This window comes from Semicossyphus pulcher, unplaced genomic scaffold, assembly GCF_022749685.1.
Source record: "Semicossyphus pulcher isolate SPU_LCO1_2020_fin unplaced genomic scaffold, fSemPul1.0.p SCAF_17, whole genome shotgun sequence".
Taxonomy (NCBI): Eukaryota; Metazoa; Chordata; class Actinopteri; order Labriformes; family Labridae; genus Semicossyphus; species Semicossyphus pulcher.
The window spans coordinates 18229050-18256711 of record NW_027211681.1 but is presented as its reverse complement, the minus strand read 5'-3'; the positions used below and the strand labels follow the sequence as shown (position 1 = coordinate 18256711).

The 27662-nt window shown below is 41.7% G+C and overlaps 2 protein-coding genes across 2 annotated transcripts in view; one reads left to right on the top strand and one right to left on the bottom strand.

Moving 5' to 3' along the window:
* The first annotated feature begins 74 nt into the window (after positions 1-74).
* Positions 75-21677, top strand: gatb (glutamyl-tRNA(Gln) amidotransferase, subunit B). The gene is made up of 13 exons (XM_069666265.1): positions 75-256; positions 2262-2415; positions 2515-2628; positions 9406-9604; positions 10825-10947; positions 11084-11197; positions 13221-13305; positions 15098-15142; positions 15508-15700; positions 15940-16073; positions 20764-20842; positions 20954-21088; positions 21177-21677. Exons 1-13 carry the CDS (start codon positions 108-110, stop codon positions 21300-21302), a joined length of 1650 nt encoding a protein of 549 aa, XP_069522366.1. The 5' UTR covers positions 75-107; the 3' UTR covers positions 21303-21677.
* A 1513-nt stretch (positions 21678-23190) lies between these two features.
* Positions 23191-27662, bottom strand: part of fhip1aa (FHF complex subunit HOOK interacting protein 1Aa) — a 35424-nt gene continuing 30952 nt past the window's right edge. The window contains exon 13 of the mRNA XM_069666542.1: positions 23191-26379. Within this exon, the coding sequence (XP_069522643.1) occupies positions 26183-26379 (197 nt within the window). The 3' untranslated portion in view covers positions 23191-26182. The remainder of the gene's footprint in view (positions 26380-27662) is intronic.

Genomic DNA, 27662 nt, shown 5'->3' with positions numbered 1-27662 from the left:
AGGAACAGTGGGAGTTGTAGTTTTAAACTGAGAACTAACGCAGTACACTACATATAAAATGTCACTTTAAAAAACTACAGCTCCCGTTTTCAGTTGAATTTAAAAACATGGCTGCCCCCTCTGTGGCAGCAAGTGAGCTACTTCATAATATGAATAAACGAATATCTATATTATATCCAAAAGCGTCGTGTGTAATAAGACGAATAAGTACATCACGTTCACGATGCGACAATCGACCGCAGCTGAGAGCGAAAAGGTAGGTGAGGCTGTTAAAGTGAAATATTTTTTGTCATAGAGCCGCTGACCTGCTCCCTTAGCACTAACCTGTATGTAAGCAGTAATAACAAGGTGTCTTCAAACTAAAGGATAGGGTGGAGGCAAATGCGTTTTCCGCCGCCAAGTTCAAATATATTATACGTCATTATATTTTTTATTTAAATTGCCGCTCGCGTATATACTGAGCAAAAAGCAGTTGTGAAAACAATGTCGCTCATTTTTATCAAGTTTGTCAGGTTCAGTAGTAGTTTGGTTAAACCACTGTTTGAACTTACCTCAGTCGTAAATTGTAGCAAAAGTACTGTTGCTATGGTTACAACTGATTGTAATCTGTTATCCCCATTTTGTTTCCCACCACCTTAAAGGAATACTCCATTTATGTTGTGTTGTGCTGTCAAGAAGTTGGACAACTTTAAATTTAAAAAGAATAATTGAGAAGAATTTGTAGGTGTGTAGGTGACGCTGCAATATACAGGATTTTAGTCCAAAATATGGATCAAGTTCCTATAACGCTGGGTCCTACATTTCCCATAATGCAACCTTGTAGCATAATTTCTTTAGATCCTTACTGCTTGTAAAAATCCCTAATCTGACATCTGGACATCTGGACATCACATCATACATATGATACCTACATAAATATCATTAAGGACCTACAAACTGCTTTTACAGCTGTTATACTTTGCTTTAAACTTTATTTAGGGGCTTGAATGCTACATTTTCCTAAATTCATGTATGTTTAGTCGGATAATCACAAAGCAAACTAGGAGCCATGTCATTCTAATTTAGCAACATTTAATAGTATAGTCAGCCACAGAGAGGGGCAGGAACAGCCCCCAGTGGGATAATAAGGCCATGCTTGAGATGACGAAATTGCTAGTGTTATGTCCTTAACCAGCTCCTTCTATAGCCACTGAGAGCATGATTGAACTAGTTTCACATGTAAGCAGGACTCCATGAAAGGTTAGCTGATCTTTATGTGTAACATACTGTGGATTAACACAACCCTTTGTTTAATTCCAAATTAAACTTGAGGTCCAACCAGCGGTTTTACATATTGCATAGTAGTATTCACACCATGTACTATAGCTACCTTTTTTGCAGGTTATATAGAAGAAATCAAAACGTACTTGACTTGACCTATACTATACAAGTGTGCCATTAGTTACCAAGTACACTGTGATATTATTTTGAACAAATGGAGAAAGCTACGGAAGCCCTTAGCGGACATTCATCCATACATTTTATTTACAATGTTTTCCCGTGATAACGAGCTATTTCTGGTTGTTTTCTCGAGATCTCGACTTATTTATCAAGTTACCCCACCATAACGACGAGGCACCACTGAACCATCAGATGATCAGAACTGGTATCCCCAGAGTTGCAGAGCCACAAAATGAACATAGGAACAGGCTTAACTTACCTCATTAGTGTGGGTAATGGCAGCATGGCATGTCCTGGTGTGTAATAAAACAGTGACCAGTTACCAGCCTATTGTTTAGTTTTCTAGATCGCCGGAAAATTATCCCGTTATCATGAGAAAACCAGCTTTGTTTTCCACAGAAAATTGGAACATAAGCCAGAAATAACTTGTTATCATGGGAAAACGAGTAAATAAAATGTTTGGCTGCATGTCCGCTAAGGGCTTCCGTAGAAAGCAACATTTCTTCAGAACAAATGTTTTGCAGTTGTCTCACCAACATTACAACTAAATTAATTATTTGAAACTTCAATAAGTGTCTCTATATTATTTTTGAATGGATTGTGGCACAATAATGTACATCCAAAGCATGCTTTAGTTAGCATACCTCCTCTTTTCAGTGGACTTGCCTTGTCACCTTCTCTGTGTGAACACATTACATAGTCATAGCCTTCTTAGAACGAGTGTGTAGTCACCCAGACAGAAACAAGTATTTTCCTTTTTCGTGCTGCACTTGTACTTTTCTGGTTGATTTTCTGGCTTATCTTGCTCCTTTCTGCCTCAGTGCTCCCCAGCAGCTGGTTGGAGTCGTGGGCTTGGAAATCCATGCCCAGATTAACTCCAACACCAAGCTATTCTCCGGCTCAACGGTTCGCTTCTCAGCACCCCCTAACTCCCTGGTGTCATTCTTTGATGCATCCTTACCTGGCACATTACCTGTAAGTGTTGTTTAAGGTGATTCAAACAAAAATAACCAGCTGTCTTTTGAATCGCTTTGTTGTCAGGTCATCAGGTAACCTGTCCCTGTGTGTCCCCAGGTCCTGAACAAACGATGTGTCGAGGCAGCAGTGATGACAGGATTGGCTCTAAACTGCAGCATAAACAGGAAGTCACTTTTTGACAGGAAACACTACTTCTACGCCGACCTCCCTGTGAGTTTTTCACTCCCTGTACTTACTTTCTCGAGTTTAATAGGCAGGAGAGTAAAAGCACAAGCATTAGTGGAGGTACCTTATCTAACAAACAGCTTCTCCATCACGACACTCCCAGTGAACTCCCCGCCATCGGCTCTAATTGAAATAGCGAGCAAGTCCTGTTGAAGCAGCAAAAATGCTATTTGCTTCACGTACAGACAAATGATACCGAAAGCTGTTAAAGAAAATGACCAGTGTATTTTTCACTTACCGGCTCATTTCCTTCAGTGCACCCCTATTCTTACATTATCCACAGATCATTTCCTTCTCTATGCCTTTGCAGATTACTTTGGCTCAGCTTCTTTTTATTTGTATAATTCGGATAATTATTGGAGTCATTAAAACCCCAGGTAGTGTTTTCTGAACACTTCAGCATGTGATACATTTGCTTATAAACTGCCTGAAATGATAACGTTTAAATATGAATTAGTGAAAACAGAAGTTTAAGATGACTAATTCTTCATCAATAATCATTATTGACTTGTAACTGTGCATCGAGCACACTCCCTTTAAAACAGTAAAAATTAACCAAATAACCAATTCACATACAGCTGATATGGACAGCATGTTAGCAAATAGCAAACACTTCCCTGTTTGCAATTCCAGCAGACACGGGGCAACATAAGCATTCATGTGCAGTCTTCTTTCTGTCTGACTGATGAATAGATGTCTCATATTCACTGTCCATGTAGCTCTGCTTCTGTCTCCACCTATTCATTTCACTAACTTGTCTGATATTTAGAGACCGGCATGTGGGTTTCCAGAGCCTTTACTCTGACAATAACTGCCTGCTGCATGGGGCTGGAAATAGTGTCGATTAGAGCAGTGAGAATGCTAATCTAAAGTGTTCTGCTGATCTAAAGATAACTGTAGATTCAGGTGATAAACATGATTTATTTACTTATTTATCACTACAAGCAAATCCTTTCATAATCTCCAGTTTTTTGACCCACTGTCAGTATAAAAATATTGTTAAGTACAGCTTAAGACCAGCTTTAATCGCCTTTTTAAAAAATAATAATAACAGTGTCTCAAATGAAAATGTGACAATGTGAAAGGGGTCACTTATCACCAAAATCTTCATCTGTCCTCGGCTTTACGGAGCAAAATAGCGCATTTAAACTCTTTTCTTACTGCAGCAGCAAAAAAGAAAACTATGTCTAAAACCCTTCTGAACACGACCTGTTCAGGAGCAAACAGCAGGCAGACACAGTACGCCACTTTCTGCTGGACATATTCAGAGCTAGATGTGTCCTATGGGAGGAGTAGATGGTACGGTGGCGGACAAGAGCGATCACGCTGCAACGGCCTAAACGGTTTCCATTAGAAGAAATGCTGCAAGTTTGATCACTTTCATTGCTCTTATTTGCATTTATTCTTGTTGACCTTTTGCGTTGGCATTGGCAATTTTCTATACTACTCTGTTTGGCCTCACTGTTGACTGATTATTCTGTAATCTTCCTGAGTTCCTGTTTTTACTTTGTCTGTCAAAGGACTTTGTAAACATCTGTTTTTAAAGGTGCTATATAAATAAAGTTATTATTATTATAAATTCAGAAACAATGCAAATTAAAAAAAACACATGCAAAAGTTTAATGACAGCCCCTACAGACCTGGGACACTTTCGTCGTGTTGACCGGATCTGCAGCATTTTTCTTTTGCATGTGTTTTCTGGGTTTGTGTGTTTTTGACTTTGCATCGTTTCTGTATTTGCAGCGCGTTTGATGTTAATGCATGTGTTTTGGACTTTTACATGTGTTTTTTAATTTGCATCGTTTCTGAATTTGCAGCCTGTTTCTTCTAATGGAAACTGTTTGGGCCATTGCAGTGCGATTTCCCTTGTCGGCCACTGTAGACCAAAAATGATTTAAAAGAGAATGAACATTGGCCTTATATTTGCAGGTAGAAACATGACTCCAAATTAAAGTTTTGATCTGTAACTGCTGTTTGTTTAAACAAGAAACTGTTAGCTTAATAACTTCACCATATCAGCGTAACAGTTGATATGTCAATGTGGTCATGTCGAATGCCCCCCCGAGTGGCTAAATATAATTATTGCAGCTTTAATTCCTCCAATTACAGTTTCCAAATATCTGCTGTTAAAGAATCAAAGCAGAGGAATAGACGCGTTTGCAAACACAAGGCATTTGGATTGTATAATATCAGTGTTACGTCATGTCATGACATATGTATTTATGCATTAAACAACATGGCGTAGAGCAGGCCGGTAAGGTACTGACCATGATATTCTAACAAAAGCCCTGTTAAACACTGATATTTCCATTTAACAGTCTTTCCCAAGTGATGCACACTTTGTTCTCTGAAATGGGCTGCTTGAATAGCAAGGTTTCTCCACTGCTCTGAGCCTCAGGGTAATTCTCCTGCCATTATGAGTGACATTTTAAGGCTTAGAAGGAGAAGACGAAATGTCACCAGAACTCTACAGCGACTTCTCCTACAGAGACGTCCTCTCATGAATCTGGAAATTAACAGAAGAAGGGTGTTAGAGAGCGTGTCTGTCCGTGGGAACAGGGCAAGGTAATAAGCAGGATAATTGTGGACTGTAGAAGTTAAGGGAGAGATTTTCTTTAGCTTTGGTTCTGTTTAAAAAAAAGTTCCCATAGGAGAGGCTGAAAATGAGAGCACTGTAATGAAGAAGTAGCAAGCATTACACTGAAAAGGGAGCTTTAGCTGGTATTTTTGTGGCACTATTTTTATCATCGATTGCACTGATATATTGTTTAACTTTTTGGCTTACCGCCGGGGTCAGCCCTACCCATGGGTCTGTATGTGACTGACTGAGTGAGTGAGTGACGGTACTTTCAGAGCCAAATAAAGTTAAAAAACAAAAAATACAACAACAATGGCCCGGGAAACACTACAAAATAAAATCATTGTGTACGAACGAGGGGAGTCAGAATTCCAGATCGAGCTTTTACTTTGAAAAAGCATACCGGAAGTGTTGACCTTACTCTCCATGCCTGTGACTTTTACAACAGGAAGAGATGTAATATTGCTAACAGAGATCAAGAGGACTCATCACAATTCCTTTTCACCGTGTATGTTGACTGAGAACCGCACGCGGTAAAAATAGACGAGCCTCCTATTCTCTACATTTTCGGCGCGTAAGTCGCGCGAGATTCGCGCGTGTCACGCCAGCATTGTGAAGACTCGTCCGGCAGCCGTCACGCACACGCCACGCTTCCGGTGTTGCCCATAAAAGCGCACATTGACCTGATGCGGTCAGCCATATACTAGGTTTTCACCTAGTCTTGTTGCTGTAACTTTTGAGCACGTTGAGTAATGTTGAGTACCTCGCTTTCTGTAGATTTTGATGCATATTTTCCCCATTTAATATTTCACCGACTTACTGTTTATCACAAAGTTGCAGCAGTACATACTTTAATCACCATGGTAGGGATACATTATCTCCCCACAGGAGGTCCATGTATCTTGAAATTCCAGCAAAATCCCCTCCAGAAGCACGGGGATTACTGTTGGGTTCCCCTTGCTCTATTGTGTGTTTACCCAAGATTTCATCACCTCCTTTGGAATAAGTCCCAACAGTTGACACACAGCAGGGGAGATAATACCGGATTACACTTTTTATTTTCCTGAACTTTTATTTGTGCTTTAAATTGAATGTGTGGCCTTGTGCACGCTACCTGCTGGTGCATGGTTGATAAACATTTAGTTTGCATTAGTCCCCTCAGCTGCTCGGAAAGAGCGATCTGTTATACAGCTAGATGAGCTGAAGTCAGAGCGGCTTTAATTATGCAGGTGATGGAACATCTTTCACATTCGACCTGAAGTTTGTGTGTAATCCATGCTTGTTAAATTCAAACCAGTTGCAAGAGCGAAGGGGAAATGATCCCGCCCTTGAAAAATACATTTGTAAATTGCGTTGTACATTATTGATACGTTCCACTCGAAATCCCTGATTGCATTTTGTAAAACACTGCGGTTGCTCATTAAATGATTAATGTTCCCACCCAAACAGCATTCCTTCTTTCAATTGAGACACATATATACCGTTTTTAACCGCCTTTTAATACCATGCCTCAGCGGCTCCACGCTAACAAACCAGCTAAAGCGCATAATTACAATATCCTTGAGATATTAAGCCTACAAATAAGCAGACATGGCATTGGCTGTTTAAGCTCTGACATGTGTTTAATGAGAGTTTGAATGGATGTTTCTGTGACCTGTGTGGGAAGCCGAGAAGGAGATCAGCGTGCAGGAGCGAGTAATGAGGTGACTGAGGGAGGCTGGTTTGTTTCGAGACTTTGAAATTAGTCAGAAAATGACTCAGCAGCTCACAACATGGAGACGAGTTTGTGTGCGTGTGTGTGTGTGTGTGTGTAAGTACAGTATGTGAGCAGGCATGCATCAGTAACTTTGGATATATAAACCCTGCTCATTAGGGCTGCCCAATCTGCTGTTCTGGTGTTAATCAAGAAAACTTAATACGGCTACTACAACCTTATTAACGAATGACTTGCCTCACCCTGTGTTAAGCAGAACCCTCGGTTGATTTATTAAGCAGGAAATGTAAACAATATTCCTCATACACATCCTCCCAAATGTGCAGTTTGACAGCTTCAGCTAGCAGATGCAATATTCACAACGGTGGAGACAAAACCGAGGAAAAGAAAGAAGTAGTAAGTAAGAAACAGGGGATTTCTGATAAGCTGCAACAGGGCTCACAAAATCCAGCAGCTTTAAAGATGACACCCGCTATAAAGAACAGAAAATGAAAAAGAAAATCCCCAACGCTCTGTTTTTCTTTCTTTTAAAGGAGGAGGTGTGCAGGTGATTGATTGTTGTTGATCAGACACATTGTGCAGAAAGCCTGTGCGACTAACAGCCCACCTCCCCAAATCCCTTCTCCCACACTCTCTTTGGCATAAGTATGATTAATGTGTACTTCCTGTGATGTGGTTGCCATAGTAACGCGTGGAATTAATACTCCAGGCAGCAGATTCTTCTAGGAATAGAGGAGCATGAAAGTGAAATATTTATTCTCATGCTTTACAAGGAGAAACCTTGAGTGAAGTGGCAGCACTCCTGCTGCATTATAATGACGGAGCAGCCAATCAGGAAGCACCGTGCTTAATTGATGCTGCCTCTCTGACCTTTACAGAGATCCATGACACTGACTGCAGCTTACTAATCCCTTTATGTCAATGAAATAGTGGGATTTGAATTAAAGACTCCAGGAAGTGGTTTCTTACATGTAAGTCCTCTGTAGTTTCATGTATTTCCTGTTGAAAAAAAGTCTGTTTTGGCTACACAGAATGAGAGATCATTCACTCAGTCAAGTTAAAGAACAATTTGGGGCGCCGGTTTAATCAGCGGTTAAATCGTGCATCCCATATACAGAAGCCACAGTCCTTGATGTGGCAGCCCAGGGCTCGACTCCCACCCTCTGCCACGTGTCATCCCCACTCTCGGACACTATCCACTGTCCTGTCACTGAATAAAGGCACAATTTAGAAAAGGAATTAAAGTATAATTTGATAAAAATTAGATTTTTCTTTTACTGCTAGTTTACTGTTTGTAAACTTGATTGACTAAAGGATTGTGTGGCTTTTGTGCCAGCTAAACCTGTGCAAATGACATAAAAAGACTCGGTCGCATTCTTAGAGCGTTGTTTTGCTGTTTGCTTGTATTTAAATGAGTCATTATGCAGACATTTGGGGCAAATTTAGCCCCTTTCTATGCAAATGAGCCTTGTGCACCTAATTCACAAATGGCAGTGCTAACAGCACCGCACAGTTCTTTTTGACGGCACCAATGCCGATAAATGGTGATTGTGAGAGCGCACTTCTCAGATATCCAGACAGTGTTGCATGTGTGACGTCCACGGTTGGCTCCGGTTGTAACTCTCGATTTTCCTCGCTGACGGTCGTTTTCCCTTTTAGACTGTTTGTCTTCATCTGAGCGTCCAATTTGTTTATTTTTCTTTGGATTTTCACTTATTTTTGAAGTTGTATCTGTAGTCATCGATCTTCTCTTTGTTTGTTCAGCCATAGTAGATTACTGTTTTACTGATTACTAGAAAAGCAGCCGCTTAGCTCCGCCTCCCCTCTCTGGCAGACCAATCACTGCTGGGTGATGGAAAACGCATCACTAACTGGGCGTCACTTTTTCCAAGAAAGTCGACACTGTCAGCCAGTCCGTAATACTGCAAATGCAAAGGTTTTCATCAGTGGGCCAGAGGCTCAATCTCCATTGTGTTACCTCAATGGGCGATAGATAGTGACTTAACAGTGACTTAAATGAAAATCTTCGAGATTATTACTTTAAAATAGGTACAATGGCATCTAAAGTTCAGCCACTAAGTCAGCTGACACCAAAGTATTTCCCTCATACTGTAATTAACATAAACAGTTGGCATAAACTGAATTAGCATAGGACATACGTATCAGAAGCCAACATTATATGCAGTAAGGAGCAGGAGAAAAAAAAGTTGTTTTCAGGGTACATCTGGTCATTATTTAAATGTAGTCTGCAGGTAACATTGCCAGCTCTATTCCAAAGGAACCCAGATGGATATCAGCCCGCGAAAGACATAAAAAATGTCATTGTATATTTATCCCTGGTTGGTATATTAGTTGCAGTTTTAAATATGCATGCCATTGCAGCATGGTGTCCTCTATTTACTGCATAACCTTGATGCAGTAAATAGAGTTTCACAGCACTGACTTTTGATGTATTTTTTTTACATTTCAGGCTGGATACCAGATCACTCAGCAACGCCAGCCCATCGCAGTAGACGGGATGCTGACGTACAGCCACCTTGGAGGGAAAAAGAGGAGCCAGGTGATCCGAAAATCCGTCACCATCAAACAGATCCAGCTGGAGCAGGACAGCGGCAAGAGTCTCCACGATGACCTCCGCAGTCAGACACTCATAGACCTCAACAGAGCAGGTAATGTTGAAGAGTTACAAAACAAGTATTTGGGGTGTTTTTTTTTATTGTCCAAAATCAATGTCTCCGAGTGAAGCTAAAGACTTATAAGCATGTAGCTTACTCCTCTGTGCCACAGAGCCTCATTACTGCCAAAACAAGATCAATGAGCCAGACATTTGCATTGGATTACCTGTTCCTTTAGTACTAAGAACATGGGCGCTGTGTGGTGTATTTTGAGGCAGCCTTGCAGCTGAAAATATTACCGCACAAATTCACCATTTTTATAGTAAATAAATATAGTTTGCGGCTTTCTATAGCCCCTTTCCCACTGGTCAAAAACCTGCTAACACCTGGCTTTTTTGCTTAGTGGGAAAGGTTACAGTCGGCATTCAGACCCGGGTGAAATGACTCTGCAGTAGACCCGGGTAAATTATCGTTTCGGCTCCAATCGGCAACGATGGGAACACAAAACCCGTGTCGACACGTTAATCTGAGACGCTATGACGCGCACTGAAGTTCCAGCCGCTGTCGCGTAAATACAGAAGAACAACATACAATGGCGAATTTGTGTACAAATGGCCTGGGTGCCACAGACTGTTTTGACCAACATACTAACCCATTGCTGGTTCTGATCTTATTAATTATATTATATTATATTAATTATCTTATTAAAGAGGGGGTATAATGCTGTTTCACATTTTAAGACATATATATAATGTTACCATGTTGGACGTCCAGACTAAACGTGGCTTAAGTTTCAAATCTGTAGGTAAAAGTATGTTGGAGTAATCCCCAGGCTTCTCAGCTCAGTCTGCAGGCTGCTTTGAACGCCAGGTTTCACACAGTTTTTTGTACACGCTGCATTTTGTGACATCACAAAGTGTAGCCTCAGCAGGCTCGAGAGAGCTGGCTAATCAGAAGAAAGTGGGCTTGTAGGGGGCGGGGTTTCTTAAAGGGACAGAGCTGGCTGTATGAGGGCGTGCACAGAGCACCAGTGTGAAAAAAAATTAGGAGTTTTTTTAACCGTAAATTATGCTAAGCTACTCCACAGGTATCACAGAGTGAATTATGAAGCTGGAAATTACCCCCCTTTAAATTTGCTGACATTTCAAATATATTTTACAAAACAAGCTTTCCCCTTCACTCCTGAAAAGGCGAGCACTGTTAAGGTTGGTTACAGAGCTCCTCGGAATGAATGCCTCAGAGGTGTTAAACACATCTGTCTTCACATGCGTCAGGTGTAGGCCTAATGGAGCTGGTGATGGAGCCAGACATGAGCTGTGGAGAGGAGGCTGCTGCAGCTGTCAGAGAGCTTCAGCTCATCCTGCAGGCGCTGGGCACCTGTCAAGGCAACATGTCAGGTAAGGAAATCGCTCACTGTCTCTGTTTCTCTGCCTTCCTCTCTCTCTCTCTTTTTTACCTGAGCCTGAGCTGCTATACCTCTAGACCCACACTTACTCCCCACTCAGCATGCTTCATGTTTGTCTTTCCCCACAGAGGGCCAGCTGAGAGTAGATGCCAACGTGTCTGTCCACAAACCTGGTGAGCCTCTGGGGATCAGAGCTGAGGTGAAGAACATCAACAGTGTCAGGTATCTGGCCAGGGCTATAGGTAAGCACCATCAAAAACAGTGGCATGATGTGTCACTCCAAAACATGTACTTGGAGGATGTGTGTTTGCAATTTTGTGTGTGCCACTAGTCAAACTGAAGGAGACAGTTGGTACAGTAAGTGTTAGAATGTAAGTACATTAACAGGACAGGAAATATGCTTATTTACTTTTTTTGCCAGGAGTTGAATGAGAAGATTGTGCAGCTACAAGCAGCAGACAGATAACTTAGCTTAGCACAAATATTGGGATAGCCTGGCTCTTCCCAAAGTTCACTAAATTTGCCTGCCGACAACTCCTTAAATTGTTATGGATGTCTTATGAAGCAGACTTCACCGTGGCTGGGACCAGTAACTTCCTGTTGTCTCCACTGCTTGCCTGACAACTGGTCCAGGCAAATATCATCCTGTAAAGCCACAAGTTACATTACTTTAGTTTATTATATCCATTTCATTCTGCTATATACATCCTGCATGCTCCAGTACAATTTGAGGACATTTATAGTTTTTTTCCTTCCACTACATTTATGTTGTAGTTTTTGTTGCCTGTTATATATTGCAGAAGATTATACACAGAAAACTAAGATGAGCTAATAAAATATGATGTCTTGTTAAAGATTTATCTACCCAACAGTCATATAAATAGGTAAAATCAATTCCACCTAAAAGAACCACAACATAAAATGCTTCTTACATAATAATACATCAATAATAATAATATATTGCTATAAGATCTTATATTATGACAGTAACAGGGTCATATTTCTGCATTATGAGTACTTTTACTTTAAAATATATACAGTCCTATTTTTTTTCTTATCGTGCAGTTGCTGCTTTCACTTGTTACCGCTATGAAACACTAACACCCACTTGCAGTCAGCAGTTAACCGCCGCCCCAGCCCACGGAGAATGTTTTGTTTATTTAACTACAGCATGTCCCCCAGAGGGTAAAACATCATCACTTTATAAACCACTACTAAATTTGCATCCTTAATTGTTGAATTAAAAATCCATGGTGACTAGTTTTTGTTGTAGTGGCTAAACAAGCATGTCGCGACACTGCACACGGGCTCACCTGCGCCGGTTAGATGCGCAGAGGGTTGAAACAGGGGCTCTCTGACAGCCTGGTTTCTTCTGCGGATTACTGTGATTTTTAGAACAAGTTTGTTGTTCATAATGTATCGTTCTGTATGGGAGAGATGAGGTGCTTCCCTGGGACACATGGATCGTGAGTTGACTGCGTTCCTTTAGATTTTAATGCGTCAGAGACGCAGGACGCGTACCTAGCAACATCACTGTGTCTATGATATTAAAAAAAATAGCGGGCATGGTGGTCACTGAGTCCATTCCGAGGTTGGCATCACATAACCGCGGTATTGCGGTCATACGGTTACCGTGACAGCCCTATATTCAAACACAAAACACACATATACAGAGAAACCAAAAAGAAACAGTCATACACTCACACACACTCTTATGATAGTCTATTTGCCAGGTGTAAGAAAACCCTATTTTCAAGATCCAATTTGTAGGAAGGTAGTAGAAAGGAAGGTAGTTAGATTTATGAAGAGATGTTAAGAAAGGAAGCTTATTACAATTTTAAAGCAGGTTAAGGACTGACAGCCAGTCACAAACAATTAGCCAAATGATAGCAGCATGTGATGCTAAATTGGCTTCTTGCAGCGACTCGAAAATTATAGATTTTATGTCAACTCAAACTTCATTGTCTGTTGGGTGAACTGATAAAGAGCCACAGCCAGAAAACATACAGGTTTTTAAGCATGGTTTGACATGCTGTGGTGCTGTGCTTGAATTATTTATCAATAAAGTTGTAACACATTTATGCTGCTGAATTTTTATTTAGAGGAGAAAAACATCGTTTATCACAGTTATAGTGTGGCAGCAGTCAGAGAGCTGAGCACTGCCAGTGCATCACAGCAGATGTTTGGCATTTAAAACACAAAATTATATTTGTGTGTTCTGGTGTTACTGAATAAACTGTCTGTATTTGTGTTTCACATCACCAGACTATGAGATCCAGAGACAGATCGGTGTCCTGCAGAGAGGGGGCACGGTGCAAAACGAGACCCGGGCGTATGATTCCAAATCAGGGTAAGAGGATGACAGAGCCGGGCCACGCGGTGCCAGGCTTCAGCTGCTAGGACACCCTCTGCCTGGGATCTGTGCCTGCTTCATTAGTCTCGAGCTTTGCTGAGGAGGAACTATCTTAGTAATCATGATGAATAGAGCCATTTGGATGCTGCTGTCATCCTGTGTTATCTGTGAGCGCTGTGTTACTCACAGGCTTTATGAGCCCGCAGAATGAGCCAGCTCGCACGCAGCTGAGGCCTTGATCATCTTCTGGTGCTCTGAGGCCTTGCCTGTCCGAGATACATGGTGAAGCATATGATTGGCTCTTTTCTTCTCATTCCTGTGAGGTGGCTACAGATGACACTTGTTAGCAGACAGCCAGGCTGATGAGAAGGCTTTCTGTTTGTTTATTTATTTGCAATCAGCTGGACTACTACACAGTTTGTATGAGGTTAGAGGTGCTGGGCTGCAACTAGCAAGCCTTACATCACAAAAAATAGATCCTCGAGTTACACTTACTCTAATATCTATTGTAAGGTGATTTAAAGAGCAACTTACAGGTTGGAGACGCCAGTGAATCAATGTGTAGGAAAATTAATACACTACAGCGGCTTCTGGAGTTATTTTTTGTATGTTTTCTTATATTTCAGCGTCCAAAACAGACAACCGGATGTGACGTAACATAAGGCAGTCCCACCGATTAATGACGGATTTTACATGAATAAATATGGATCTAAATGCCTGTCTTGACATTGAAGATGAAGAAATTGTTAATTCATATGCATACGACGGACCACAGGCTTATAACAATGAGCCTGTTAGGCGCCAAAGAGACCAGGAACAGGCCAGGATGAGGAGAACTAACGGCCACAGGAGAGACATTGAGTTGTAGTGCGACGAGAACCAGCGGAGAACTGGGCAGGTGTCATGATGAGTGAGCAGCGTTAGCTTAGCGATATCTAACGCTGTGCTCACTCCACAACGTTGTAAAGTTTATCACATACCAAAGGCTATAACAAATCATGAGTAGTGGCAAGTGGGAGCATTAATACTTACTAATAGGGTAACAAGTGTCAGCTTATATCAGTTTCGTATTGCCTTCTATAACGGTAAATCCGAACTACGTTTTACGGTGCCACAGCGGTGTGAGAGGGAGGGAGAGCAGTGACAGTTTCTTCTTATACCCCAACTTGTAGTTGGCAAACAAAAATCAGGACTTACAGTACACGGCTCATGTTTTCGTCGAGCTAAATCTCTGACGGATCTGCGACTGTACTCCATGATATCGCCTGCAACATAATCCTCCTGTCGACAATGAGCGCTTCAGATGACAGCGTTTTTCGTGACCGATGTAGAAACGAAGTCCCGTCTCTTCACCTGTACAGAACGCATCCAGGCACGAACGTTAGCTCCGCTCCTCTTCCTGTGAAAACGGTGGGCTCGATGTTCTGTCAAGCTAGAACTTGTGCAACCGGCACAAACGCAAAAATTAATCATCATAAGAACTGGTGAAATGCAATGTTACACTACTCAAGTAATATCTACACAATACGATACGACCACTCAGACTCACTACCATGCACTTCTGCACGTGGAGTCGGACACTGCGAGTCCCTCGATGTTGAAAAAAGCTTTACTGAAAACTTTGTCCTCTAAATGTGTGCCCTTATGTCTTGTAAATCATACAAAATTAAGGATTCAAGACTGAGTATTAATGTCTTAAAAAAGTAACCTTAAAGTTGCTCTTTAAAGCTTTGACACCTGTTTAAAAATCTAAATGTTGATCCCTTATGATGTGCATCTTTGTCTCTAGGGAGACCATTCCTATGAGGGACAAAGAGGGTCTTCAGGACTACAGGTGAGCGTGACTTTGTTCTAATGTTAGTGCAGGGAGCTCATGTTTTATCGACGTCCCGTTCGGACATCAGAAGACGATGTTTCCCACATTGGGGATTAAAAGAGCAGCGTCTGAGTGGCAGCTACATGGACAGAAATAAACAGACTTAACTTAAGTTCTGGACTTCAGTAAGGTGTATGTGTGTGTGTGTGTGTGTGTGTGTGTGTGTGTGTGTTCAGGAGGGGGGATGATAGATGGACAGGTTAAAGGCAGATAGAGTCGGATGATTAGGGGAGTAAGAGGACTATTAGCACCTCTTCTCTAACGCTATCTGCGCTGCTGATAAAACATCCTCCCTCACTTCCCTTCTTTTTTCCGCACTTCAGGTTTATGCCAGAGCCCAACCTGCCCCCTCTGATTGTGTACGAGGATAACGCATCGCTGCCCACTGGCACTGACGCGAGCCAGGCGGTGGTGGTGCAGAAGATAAGAGAAGGGCTGCCAGAGCTACCCAGCGTCAAAAGAGACAGGCTGGTGCAGACGTACGGCATCCTGCCCGAGCACAGCTTCACTCTGGTGGTGAGGTTTTTTCTTTTAAGTGGGTGGAAGCAACCAGTGAGAGAGGAGCCGATTCCCTCACTAAAACCGTTTCCTGCATCTTTATTTTAATTGCCATCTGAGCCAGTCCAAGCAAGACTTGGACGATGGAGCTTGGATGCGGTTCAGGAGGCAGCTGTGTGCTGCTGTGTGCTGCGAGGCTGGTTTGATCCTAATTAGATAATATGCATGTGAAGTTATCAGAGCTTGTTCTCTTGCAGAATGAAGACGGGCTGGTGGAGTACTTTGAAGCGCTGCTGAAGGCGACCAAGAAGGAGCCGAGGAAGGTGATTGGCTGGGTGACAAATGAGCTGTTGGGTCACCTCAGACAGCAGGACATGAGCGTGAGCCAGAGGTGAGACACACACACACACACATCCCTTCATGTCACTCTCTCAAAGTTCACATAATAACATCACAGCTCATGAATGCAGCTCTATTCTGCTGCCAAAGCTCAGGTCTTAGGTGTCAGTGCCCCGGCACATGACCTCTCACAGCCTCGCTCGCTTTGTTCCTTCTGAATGCTTTATCTGAAAAGGTGATTCGGCGCGGTGGCAGAGGGAGGAACAAGAACATGTACAGATAAAGGTACACATGGGAAAAGGCTTTACGTGTAGCGGCTTTGTACTTGGGGGGGTGGCAGATCGTGAGATACTTTTCTCTGAATTTACTAAATAAAGTTTTTCTTGTGAAATCCGGATCCAAAAGGCCTTTTCTGATAAAAGAAAAAAACTGAAAGAAAGTGAAGCCTTGAGTCGGCGGGAGGATAGGATCTGTCACTAAAATTGTCCATGCTCTTAAATAAGCTTAACGTGGCGTTCGAGGCCATGTGAACTTTAAACGTTAGCTCGTCGTCAATTATGACGCCCAGGTTCCGGGCAGGCTTAGTGGGTATGAGTTCAGTTTGTCCAAGCTGGATATTGATCTGTGGTTGCATAGAGGGACTGGCTGGGATGACAAGGAGCTCAGTGTTGGACAGGTTGATCTGAAGGTGGCGTTCTTTCATCCATTCATTCATATCGGCAAGGCATGACGAGATCCGTGCCGAGGATGTTGTAGCGTCTGGTGGGAATGACAGGAAGAGCTGGGTATCATCCGCATAGCAATGGTATGAGAAACCATGGGAGCAGATGATTGCGGTATATATTGAAAAGAGCAGGGGACCGAGCACTGGCCCTTGAGGCACCCCTGTGGATGGGCTCTTTTTCATAGGGACTCTATTGGGATTGACTTGCCGTTTGAGCAAGCCTCAAGTGGCCGTATGAGGATCTCCACATTTTTGGCACTACCACATTGGCTTTGTTTTTCAGCCCTGGAGGTTGCCGCTTGGTAAAGATGCAGACCCTGAGCAACAACACCCCCCAACTTCATCAGGGGACCTTTCCTGTTATCTTTTCACCGTCTGTAATTATGGTATAAAAACCAAAAAAACTTTTCCAGCTTGTATGCTTTATTGAAGTTAAGTCAGAGACTCTTCCTTCAACAAACTGACCATCTCTAGCAGATGGTTGTTTAGATGGATTTGGCGAGCAAAGCTTCCCTCTTTGAGGGAGCTTTTAAAAAGCCCTAACAGCAAGAAGGGCTCTGCAGGAAGAGCTAATCCCCTCTTGACAAACACATACATGAACATCAGATCATAGTTAAATTAATACCAATAACACCAATACTTAGCAAACATGGAGGAGTTTGAGGTTGTGGCGGATAAAAGTGTTGGCTTGTGCACCTCAGATCGCTTGCAGTCCGAGCAGAAAGTAGGGGTGGGTTGAATCAAACAATAGCCACAACTTTTATGTTTTTTATTAAACAAAGAAAGGAAAATAGTAAGTAGCTAAAACTACTCATCAAACAATCAATCTCATTTTGATGTTGCTGCTGTTTCCACCCTCGACACATTACCATCCAAAAACCTTCAGTTGTTCTCGGCTCAGCAGGAGATGCCTGTGAAATCAATAAAAAGTTATTGAACTGCTTCCTTTCTATTCCCAGTGAAGGTTTGCGCTGAATATAAGACCATTTAACCACAAAAAAAACTTTTACTGTGCTGTAGAATCCCCAGGATAAAGTTTTTATTGTCAATATAATTGTTGAAAAATTACTTTTAATTAACCTTAGATTAAAAATCTGTGAGCCACTTCACACATGCCCTGGTTCAGTTTGATTGACATTAGATCCTTACTGTTAACACATACAGAGTACACTGCGCACACTATAGACACATAACATATGTAAGCTCATGAACCTATATTCTGTAATTCTTGGTGTCTGTCGGTGAGAAAACCCTGCGACTGTCTGCCAGCTCATCAGAGAAAAGGGCCTGTTTTGACAAATCCAATTACATCAGAGGAATCATCACTGTTTGGCACAAGGTCTTGTTTTGATTCCTCTCCAATGAAGGCCTGTTAGCTGGAACATGTTGGATTTTCTAAATGTTCCAAAACACTCTTGAAAATTGAATGAAAGTCTTTTTGGTGTTTCGATACAAACAGAAGTCGTCATTGTGGCTTTCCACTGACGCTTCAGACATCAAGATGCCGATCATGGCACCAACTCCAGTTATCTCCCACTGTTTCTGTTTGTTGCCTCCTGTGACGCTAAATATCAGAGACTCACTTCAACTCACTTCTTTGTAGCAATTGTCTGTCGTAGTGACTGAAAGGAGAGAGGCTGCTCAAACGTGAAGCGCTAAGTGAAGGACGCTCACACGACTCTAAAAACTTCTGCTCGTTGAGTCCAACTTTTATCTTGTTTGGAAATTGTAACGAAAATGTTCCACTCTTAAAAACCATTCTAAGAAATGATCAGAACACAATGATAATTTCTCAGAAAACTAATCTGTGAGTCACTACAGAGCAAATATAGTTCAAGCAAGTGATGTTTTTTTGCAGCGCAGATGCTCCCAGCTTCACTTTATCTCCCCCTCCCAGACTGTTGAGGAGCATTTGTGTGTGTGAGTAAACCACAAAGTAGCTGGTGTTTATTTATGCATAATGATGCATTAGCTTTGGTTGAAAGGAGGAGAGTTAAAGAAAAACAAAGAGTGGCTGGCAGGACTGTTAAACGCTTCAGGCGGGGAAGAAAGAGAGAAACTCAGCTACATAAACATTTGAAGTCATGTTGGGTATGAAATAAAGGGGTTTGAAGGATGTTCTGACGGATGCATGTATCCACTTGTGCGCCCATATGGCGACTGTCAAGATCAGATCTTTTTATCCCGCCTGTCCTGTATAACGTGTCCAAACATTTTCTGCCTCTCTGGCTGCGAGCCCTTAAGTAGCATAAGAAAATGGGAAGCATTTTAGTCAGGCAGTCAGGGATGGTCAAACTTGTCAAACATGTTGTGAAAAGCAATCTTCCATTTCTTTGTGCGGACTTTATCATCTGCACCGATTACTTTCACTTACTTCAAGTGTTGTATCTGTTGGGAACATGACTTCAACCAGACGTTCGTTTATCATTTTAACTGCTTATTCATTTATTCAAAGAGGAAAACTAGACCTGCTCTTTTTGTAAAGTGTCTAGAGGCGCTTTACAAATACAATTTGATTGATTGATTGATCATATCGTTAAGCTGACTATTTCGAACTTGTAAAGTAATCATTACTTTAAGCTCTTCCACATGTTTAATTCGTAGATTTAGCTGACTAACATTATCCATCCATCCATCCCTTATCTATGTGGCCTATCCTCTTTAGGGTCGCAGGGAGGGGGCTGGACAATAGACAGACAATAGGCTCGTTCTACATGAGCGAGGCTTGCCAAGCACGTTAGATGAAGGTTAGATTGTTGTGCGACTTGCTCTGAAAACCCGACTGAGCGAGGCTTTGAAGTCTCACGGGAGCAAGGCAGTCGCAGTTTTCAGGGCCAGGCGCCGGAAGTTGCTCTCCACCGACTGCACAACGCCATGCATGATGGGAAATGACTTACTCTGGTTTGAGTGAAGCGCCTACCGGCTGAAAAAAGCCACCCACAAGGAAGTGATGAGACTTCTGTCTTAGTCATCATTATTCCCTGATAAACTTCATGAACTTTATGAATTAGGTCTTGGTATACAAACTCCTGTATCCAATTAAAACAATAACAACAACAACAACAACAACAAATTAAGACTTTATTCACATCAATTTACAGTGAGGTGTTAGTTTTATAGATGCTTGACGAGGCGAGCAGCAAGCTGGTCAACAAAGAAGCGTCCGACTTTATGTCCCCTCCCCCGATCGGATACTCTCGCCTGTTGTCGAGGCGAGCCGGCAGTCATCTCGAACGTGCCTAACCTTTCACGCTCACGCCCACACCTACGGGTAATTCCGAGTCACCAATGAATGTCCAATGTCTTCGGACTGTGGGAGGAAGCTGGAGCATGCACAGGGCACAACATGGGTTAAGGCCCTCCACCTTCTAGCTGTGCAGCCCAACTAACATTATTCCAAACAATTATCATCTCCTTTTAGTTAATTACTTCAAGTGTTAATTTATGGCTTTTAGCTTACTATCACAAGTGGTCATTCAACACATACAGCGGTAAATGCCACGTTACAGTCTTTACTCAATAGATGTCACCACAGTTTAAAAACATTCAAGGTTACTAAGTTCTGAAGGTTAAGATCGGTCTGAACCCCCTGGAAACTGCAGAAGTACCCCGGAGGTACGGTCACCCCTGGTCGGGAATCACTGCTCTATTCGGGGCATTAACACTCGTCCAAACTGGGATTGTGTTTGTAAAGATGAAAACTATTGATCTATTTTTCTCGCACTGTCGCAGCCACGCTTGGCAGGGATTTAGCTGAGATGGAGTGTCTGGCCTGCAGTACAGTGAATGAAACCGTCTCTACATAATGTATTCTGACAGGCTTTTTGATTCTGTGCGTGTGGCAGCCTCAGGAATAAACAAGACGACAGAGAGACAGAGATATTATATGTTGATAGACTCTTTCCTCCTTTTAGTCTGACACTCCCACTTTCTCCCTCCTTCCCCACTCTATTCCTATCAGTAATTCTTCATTACATCTATTAAAGTGTAATTAAATTCCCTCTTCATCTGATTACAGCCCTGTCTCTCCCTCTGCCCTGGCGGAGCTGCTGGAGCTCCAGGAAACAGGACACATCTCGTCTTCGGTTGCCAAGCAGGTCAGACAGCTGCACAGACCGTGCAATTATCCCCTTCTACCCGTCTCTCAAAACAAACAGCCCAGCTAAGATTTGTTTTCCTCCTGTTTCCTACCTTTTCTGGTTTCTCAGGTGTTTCAGGAGATGTGGAGGTCACCGGGCAAGACGGCTCCGCGGATCGTCCAGGAGCAGGATTTGGGCCTCGTTAGTGACACCGCGCAGCTGCACAGCATCTGCCAGAAGGTGGTGGACTCACACCCTGATGAGGTGAGGGCTCGTGTGCAAATTCTCACGAGGAATAACCTTGTTTGAAATGGATGTTAATGATGTTTGTGTTTGCTGTCTCTCTCTGTAGGTGCAGGCCATCAGAAACGGAAACAAGAAAGTTGTGAACAAGCTGATGGGGCTGGTTCAGAAGGAGACCAAAGGCCGGGCTGACCCGGTTTTAGTGAGGAGGATTCTACAAGAGAAGACGTCATGAAGAGCCAAATCATGACATATGTGACCTTCATGCAAAACACTCGACATGACAGTCATCTTGTTATCATGTCCATGTTACGTGGCAGTACATGGTACCTGGCCCTCTGTGGGTTCATTAAACTAGCTGAAAATAAAGTTACCGTGCATCGCTACTGAGATGTCGACACTTTAATGTAAATACTGAGCAAAGTTTTCACTGGACAACCGTTATCGTCTGTATTTGTGTTTAACAAGTAATAAAGCTTTTCAGCTTAAAACTCAGTGGCATTTTTCATCATTATATTTAGATACAGAAAATATATGTAAATAAGATACACTGAGACTTACACGTAAGATGGAAAAGTAAAATCTACTTGCAACACATAGGATACATTTAAATGGCCATTTAAGGAAATAAAGAAGATGCCAAGAAAAAACTAAACAATGCTGCATTATTTCAGTTTAAATATAACCGTGTTCCCATTGTCCACTGCCTTATTGGTTATTATGGTCATTTGTATGGCCGAAAATCCCACAGGCGGGAGAGGAAATTGCTGATATGACAGATGCGCTCTGATTAAGAGAGGCAACAGAAACCCTGCTTATGTCAGACAACTGGGCAGGACAGCGATCAGTGAGCGCCCTCTGGTGGTCGAAGCATGTCATTGTCTTGTAATATGTTCTATGTTCTCAGGCCCCACCACCACCTCCTTAATGACAATTTGGTCAACCACTCCAATATATTTAATAAAAAAAGGTGCCGTTTGGACCTGAGACGGAACGAAACATCACAGTATGTCAGCATCACAACAGGCAACAGTATAATAGTAAACCACAATGGTGGCAGTGCATACGAGGAAAATATTCCCTTTACAAAAATATGCTAAAAACAGCAACATTAATGCAACTACTGTTGGGCTCATCAAGTTTCAAGAATGTAACTGTAGCTGAGATTACCCACTGAATACATGGAGTGTGAATAAACTACGCTACTACTGCGCGCACGTCAAATGAAACGTATGTCCTTCAAAATAAAAGCGTAGCACCGACTTTTTACCACAACTCTTTCGGGTCCCGACCCAACTGTTGAGAACCGCAGTTCTATACTATGGTGCATTAATTGGGAATTCTCTCCGGTAATGAGGTTCAGATGCATTGCTTAGTAAGTTTCAAATGTTTACATTTAAAAGAAGTCTTATTTTGAAGTAACTGAAAATACACAAATGCACCTGTAGAGATTGACAAATGACACCTTGCATTTTGCAGTGTCGCGTCATTTAGAAAAGACACAGTGATGCGCCTGTTTGCAGACTGCCTGTGTGGCCACTGCACAGACCCCGAGGCTGTTTTTCATTACATGGTTTTATTACTTATTTACTGCAAATGACTCCAGTAGGTGAAAACTCCAATGCTCCAAAGTTTGACTCATTAAATCCCACAATGACTTAGTTTTATGCTGCATTTTGTACAATGTAATGACTTGTTTGCAAGCACAGGCACAACATGGGGCAGCTTACTTACTCAAGATGTTTATCTTGTGCATTCAAGTAGTAATAATGTAGGGGATATTTATGAGCTGTCAAAATATTCTCCATCAAACATTTCTCAGCGTTTTCATACCGAGTGCATTTCAATTAAGAATATAACGTCTTGTGTTTACCCAAGAACAGCACCTAGATTGGAACACGATCTCTCAGGGGAAGGAGCTGTTCAGAAAGGAAATGTGTTTGAAATGAGAACGTCAAACAGCCGTGACCCACCTCTGGCAAAAAAGGAAAGAATATATTGATTGTGTCACGAAGAACCTGTTAGCTCAGGCAGCCAGGTCTCTGGTATGAAAACCTTTTAGTTTAAAGAGCGGAGGGAGCAGCAGCAGACACAATAAGTGCACCGTGTTTCATTTACCAGAAGTTGTTTTATTAAAAGAGGCAACAAACAGCAACCTGATCACATCTTGGATAGAAAACTGAGGCCTAATGGTGTCACGAGAGGATGAATCTTTGGAACAAGAACTCTACAATCATGTTCATAGTACCCGTTTTTATGCCACAATGCTGCTCAAACAGTGATGCTGTTTGACTGAGTCTGTGCAGGCTGAGGGTCTGTGTCCGCAGTGCAGAGCCGCACTGTCGTATGAAGGCTGATAAAGTGCTGTGAAACAAACATTATTTTACCAGACAGAAAAAGACATTATTCAACAAGAGTGAAGATGGCTTTGATTGATATAAATATACAGTTCAAAGCCATTTTGTTAAACACACACAGATTCAACGTCAGAATTAATCGCCTGCAAAGGATCAAGTAGAAACCGAATGGATTTAAAGATACACAAAAATATACAAAATTAATCCTCGTAGTAGCTGGACTTTCTATACGAGAGGACGACCTTTATCAAGCTAGTGTATCGGTTGAAGGACAGTAGATTTATTTTCTGTCCCTCTTTCCAATTCCTTTCTCCTAATGATTTGTTTTTGTTAGATTTAGTTGAAGCCGTCTTTTATCTTACAGCCTGAACCTTCTCAGTTTTTGTATATAATGTTTGTAAAAGGTCTAGCATAAAACTTGCACAACAAATTACTCTCAGATCTACAGACCAGTTGCTTCTGGCTGTCCTGAGGTCAAAGTTGAAGCTCAGGGGTGACTGCCTCCACCTGTTCGGGCTGTCCCCCACACTGCCTGTTTTTAAATCAAACCTCAAAATGCACTTTTATTCCTTGGCTTCTGGCTCTGCATGAGTTATTCCTTTTCCTTTCCTATTGGTCTTCTTAACGCTTTTGACTATTTTATTGTCTTGTTGTCTTTAAATTGCTGTAAGTGTTTTATTGTCTTGTTTTTATGGCTTTAATGTTTGACTGTACAGCACTTTGGTCAACTATTGTTGTTTTCAAATATGGTTTATGAATACATTTGGATTGGACTGGAAATAATGACCCCTGATAAATGTCCACATTGTAACTGTTCATAAGTATGGAAGCCCTTAGGGGACATGCATCCATACATTTGATTTACTGTGTTTTCTCGAGATCTGGACTTGTTTTTCTCGTTACCTCAAGAAAACAAAGCTGGTTTTCTCCTTATAACAGATTCATTTGGCCCATTATCTCCAGATAACAAAGCTCATTTTCTCGTGATAACGGGATCATTTTCTGGCGATCTATAAAACAAACCAACAGGCTGGTCACTGTGACATTACAGACCACCACATGCCATGCTGCCATTACCCACACTAATGAGGTAAGTTGAGCCTGTTTTGTACCTTTGCAACTCTGAGGATACGAGTTATGATCATGTGACGTTACGCTAGTGCCGCGTCGTAGAAAACGAGCAAGACAGAGGAAATATAATGTATGGATGCATGTCCGCTAAGGGCTTCCGTACGTACGTGCACAATGGTTTGTTTTGTTTTACTTCCAGAAACAGAGATTGATCAAAAAGCTAATTATTGGAAAATATTTTAAGAGTGGTGTTTTTGTCTTCTATTAAGTTAAAGTAAAATAAAACTGGGCGCATCAAAAAATAATAAATCAAAACAATAAATGTTGCACATCTTCAGTCCCTCTGGCCTTTTCTTTACACTCTGACAACAGACAGCTTCAAATCTAAATGCATATTTTATCTTCATATTCAGTATTAGTCCTGTGTAAATCCATTATAAATCAGGCAATGATGTGAACTAACATTATGATTCAGGCACCAAATGAATTCATTTCAACAGTAGAGGCATGCTTTGCAACAAAATATCTCTGTATTATTTAACAGTCACACAAACAACCATGTGCAATTCCTGGACTATAAAAATAAAGGCCAACAGTTTGCCCTCCGTTATCAGATATTTCAGACTTATCACAGCTAAAACAAAACACCCTACACAGCCCCTAAACACAAGATGATGACAAACCAGAACAACAAGCATCTAGTAAAACCTCACTGAAAAAAACATGGCAATAGAAACTGTCAGAAAAGTTTAAATACCCCATCCCGCTCTGAACATAACAAAAACTTAATTACACCCACAATAGTGTTGATTTGCATAGTGTAGAGAACATTTTACTAACAGCATGAACATTACAGAGCAGAGCTAAAGTAAGGCAAATTAAATATAGCGTGAATAATTAGTGTTTTGTTGCTCTGATTTTAAGAACATGTGGAGCCCGCTGACTAGTGCATCGTGGGGAAATTAATTCATCCAAAGCCGAACCTGCATTAAAAAGACTCCTGAGGTACCATCATGGATTTAAAGAAAAACACCAAAACAAACGTACACCTAACACATAAAGACTCTGTGAAAACACCACTAAAGTGACCGACCTGTGAGGTGAAGTCATGTAACAGTTGCATAAGAAGAAAGCCCCGCTTTCACAGCTTCCTTCGTATTACATTTGTACGCTGCTAAGTCAAACGTCTGCCCTCTCTGAGAAGAAGTAAAGGCTCCACGTGGTGCTCAGGTATGATGTGTAGTCCAATGGCAAAGAGGCAACAACTCTCCAGAAAGGCCACCTGAGTATTTACCACAGCCACAGTGACATCTTGCTGTGGTTGGAGGAGACATTCATGAAGAGGGTAGAACCCGGGGGCTGTTTTTGTTAAAATCTCTACAGTCTTTGGTTGGTGGACCCGGAGTATCGGCTGGTGTAGGCTTCAGGTAAAAAGAACTGTCTTACAGAAAGACTCTGCCTCCATCTTGGCTGCACAAACCCCTTTACAGAGCTAGAAAGTTGAATCTAAAAAGCACATGAGACTGATTATCTTAGCTGGGAAAATAAATACATCATTTTTAAAAAGTAGCTGTAAAAATCACTTGATCTAAGAGGTTTCTTCATCAAGTAGTGTCTGAAAAAGACAAAAAAAATACCACCATAAAAGAGAGTCTTTTTAAAGTCTTTCAGGTCTGTTGGGACCCGATCACTCTTCCATAGGAATGTATGATAAGATGGAGTGCTCTTGTGCAATGGCAGCCAGTTCTTTGAGGAACTCCGTGAAGAGGACGGTAGCGAAGACTTCTGTCCGGTCCAGAGAGATGGCTTTGGGTAACGGAGGGGGCGAACTCTTCAAGATCCTCCCCACCTCGCCTTGGTTGGACTGTCTGCTGCTGCTTGTGTCTGAGAACATGAGGATTTAATACATGATTATTACAAAAATTGAAGCAAATAATGTAAACACATGGACATGAAGTTAGAATTTAAGATGTTTTGTAAACACGATATATTCCTGTTAATGATTTCTCCCTTTATAAATAATTAGCCAGAAAGTTGGATCCCAAGAGTGGCTTTTCTAAAAGAAACATTGAACATGTACAAGAAAGTAGAGCAACTAAAAAATTCCCTTTAAATTTCCCATCTTAGAAAATTCTGCCTCTTTACTTTGTGCAAACATACTCCGGACAACATGTTTTTCTCAGCTTGTACAGCTCTGTAAACCACAGGGAGCCTGGTCCGAACCCAGGCCCTGGCACTCCAGAGGTTTAGACGAGTCTGTGTCGGAACTACAGAGACACATGACTACACAAAATCAAGTAGAATTTATTCTGATTCCCAACAGGAGCCAGAACACGGCTGATAATGTATGCAGATGTTGTTTTGAACCTGACCCATTTTTGTCTGTGTGCTGCTGAGATTGAAGAAGTCAACAACAGTGCAACATTTTAATTCATTCATCAGGTTGGCACCAAAATATTTCCCCAAAAACAGTGAAATCTGAAGGTGAAAAGTCTCATCTCCCAAGTTCTGTAATGGAAGCACACTTATTAGAATCCTCGCTAGATTGTAATTACTTTGGTTTAAATAAAACTACTGAGTTAACTGTAAATACATTATTATCCTTCTTAAGCAAAAGCCTTTCAGAGAATGGTTGCTGAAACTTATGCTGGATTTCCAAATACATGACAACTTAAACTTAGTTGTACAATTTGGGAGCTAGAAAGCTAAAGCCATGAATTTAGCTTAGCTTAACACGGGGATGGAGACAGGGGAGACATGAATCTCTGTGACGAGAGGGGGAGCTAGGGTTAGCAAATGCTAAGTCATCAGCCAACACTAGTGCTAGCTTGGTTAGCATGGTGCATCTATATTTTAGGGTAACTGTGTTATAAGGAGGAATGCTAATTTTGGCTAGCTAGAACAACATGCTAATTTTGGATAGCTAGAACAATGTGCATATTTTGGCTAGCTAGAAAAACATGCTTATTTTGGCTAGCTAGAACAACATGCATATTTTGGCTAGCTAGAACAACGTGCATATTTTGGCTAGCTAGAAAAACATGCTTATTTTGGCTAGCTAGAACAACGTGCATATTTTGGCAAGCTAGAGCAATGTGCATATTTTGGCAAGCTAGAAAAACATGCTTATTTTGGCTAGCTAGAACAACGTGCTTATTTGGGCTAGT

Excerpts from the sequence above, each read along its gene's own strand:
- gatb (XM_069666265.1), top strand. The coding sequence starts at position 108 with ATGGCTGCCCCCTCTGTGGCAGCAAGTGAGCTACTTCATAATATGAAT. Across the intron at positions 11,198-13,220 it reads GTATCTGGCCAGGGCTATAG|ACTATGAGATCCAGAGACAG; the intron begins GTAAGCACCATC and ends TCACATCACCAG. Across the intron at positions 20,843-20,953 it reads CGTCTTCGGTTGCCAAGCAG|GTGTTTCAGGAGATGTGGAG; the intron begins GTCAGACAGCTG and ends CTGGTTTCTCAG.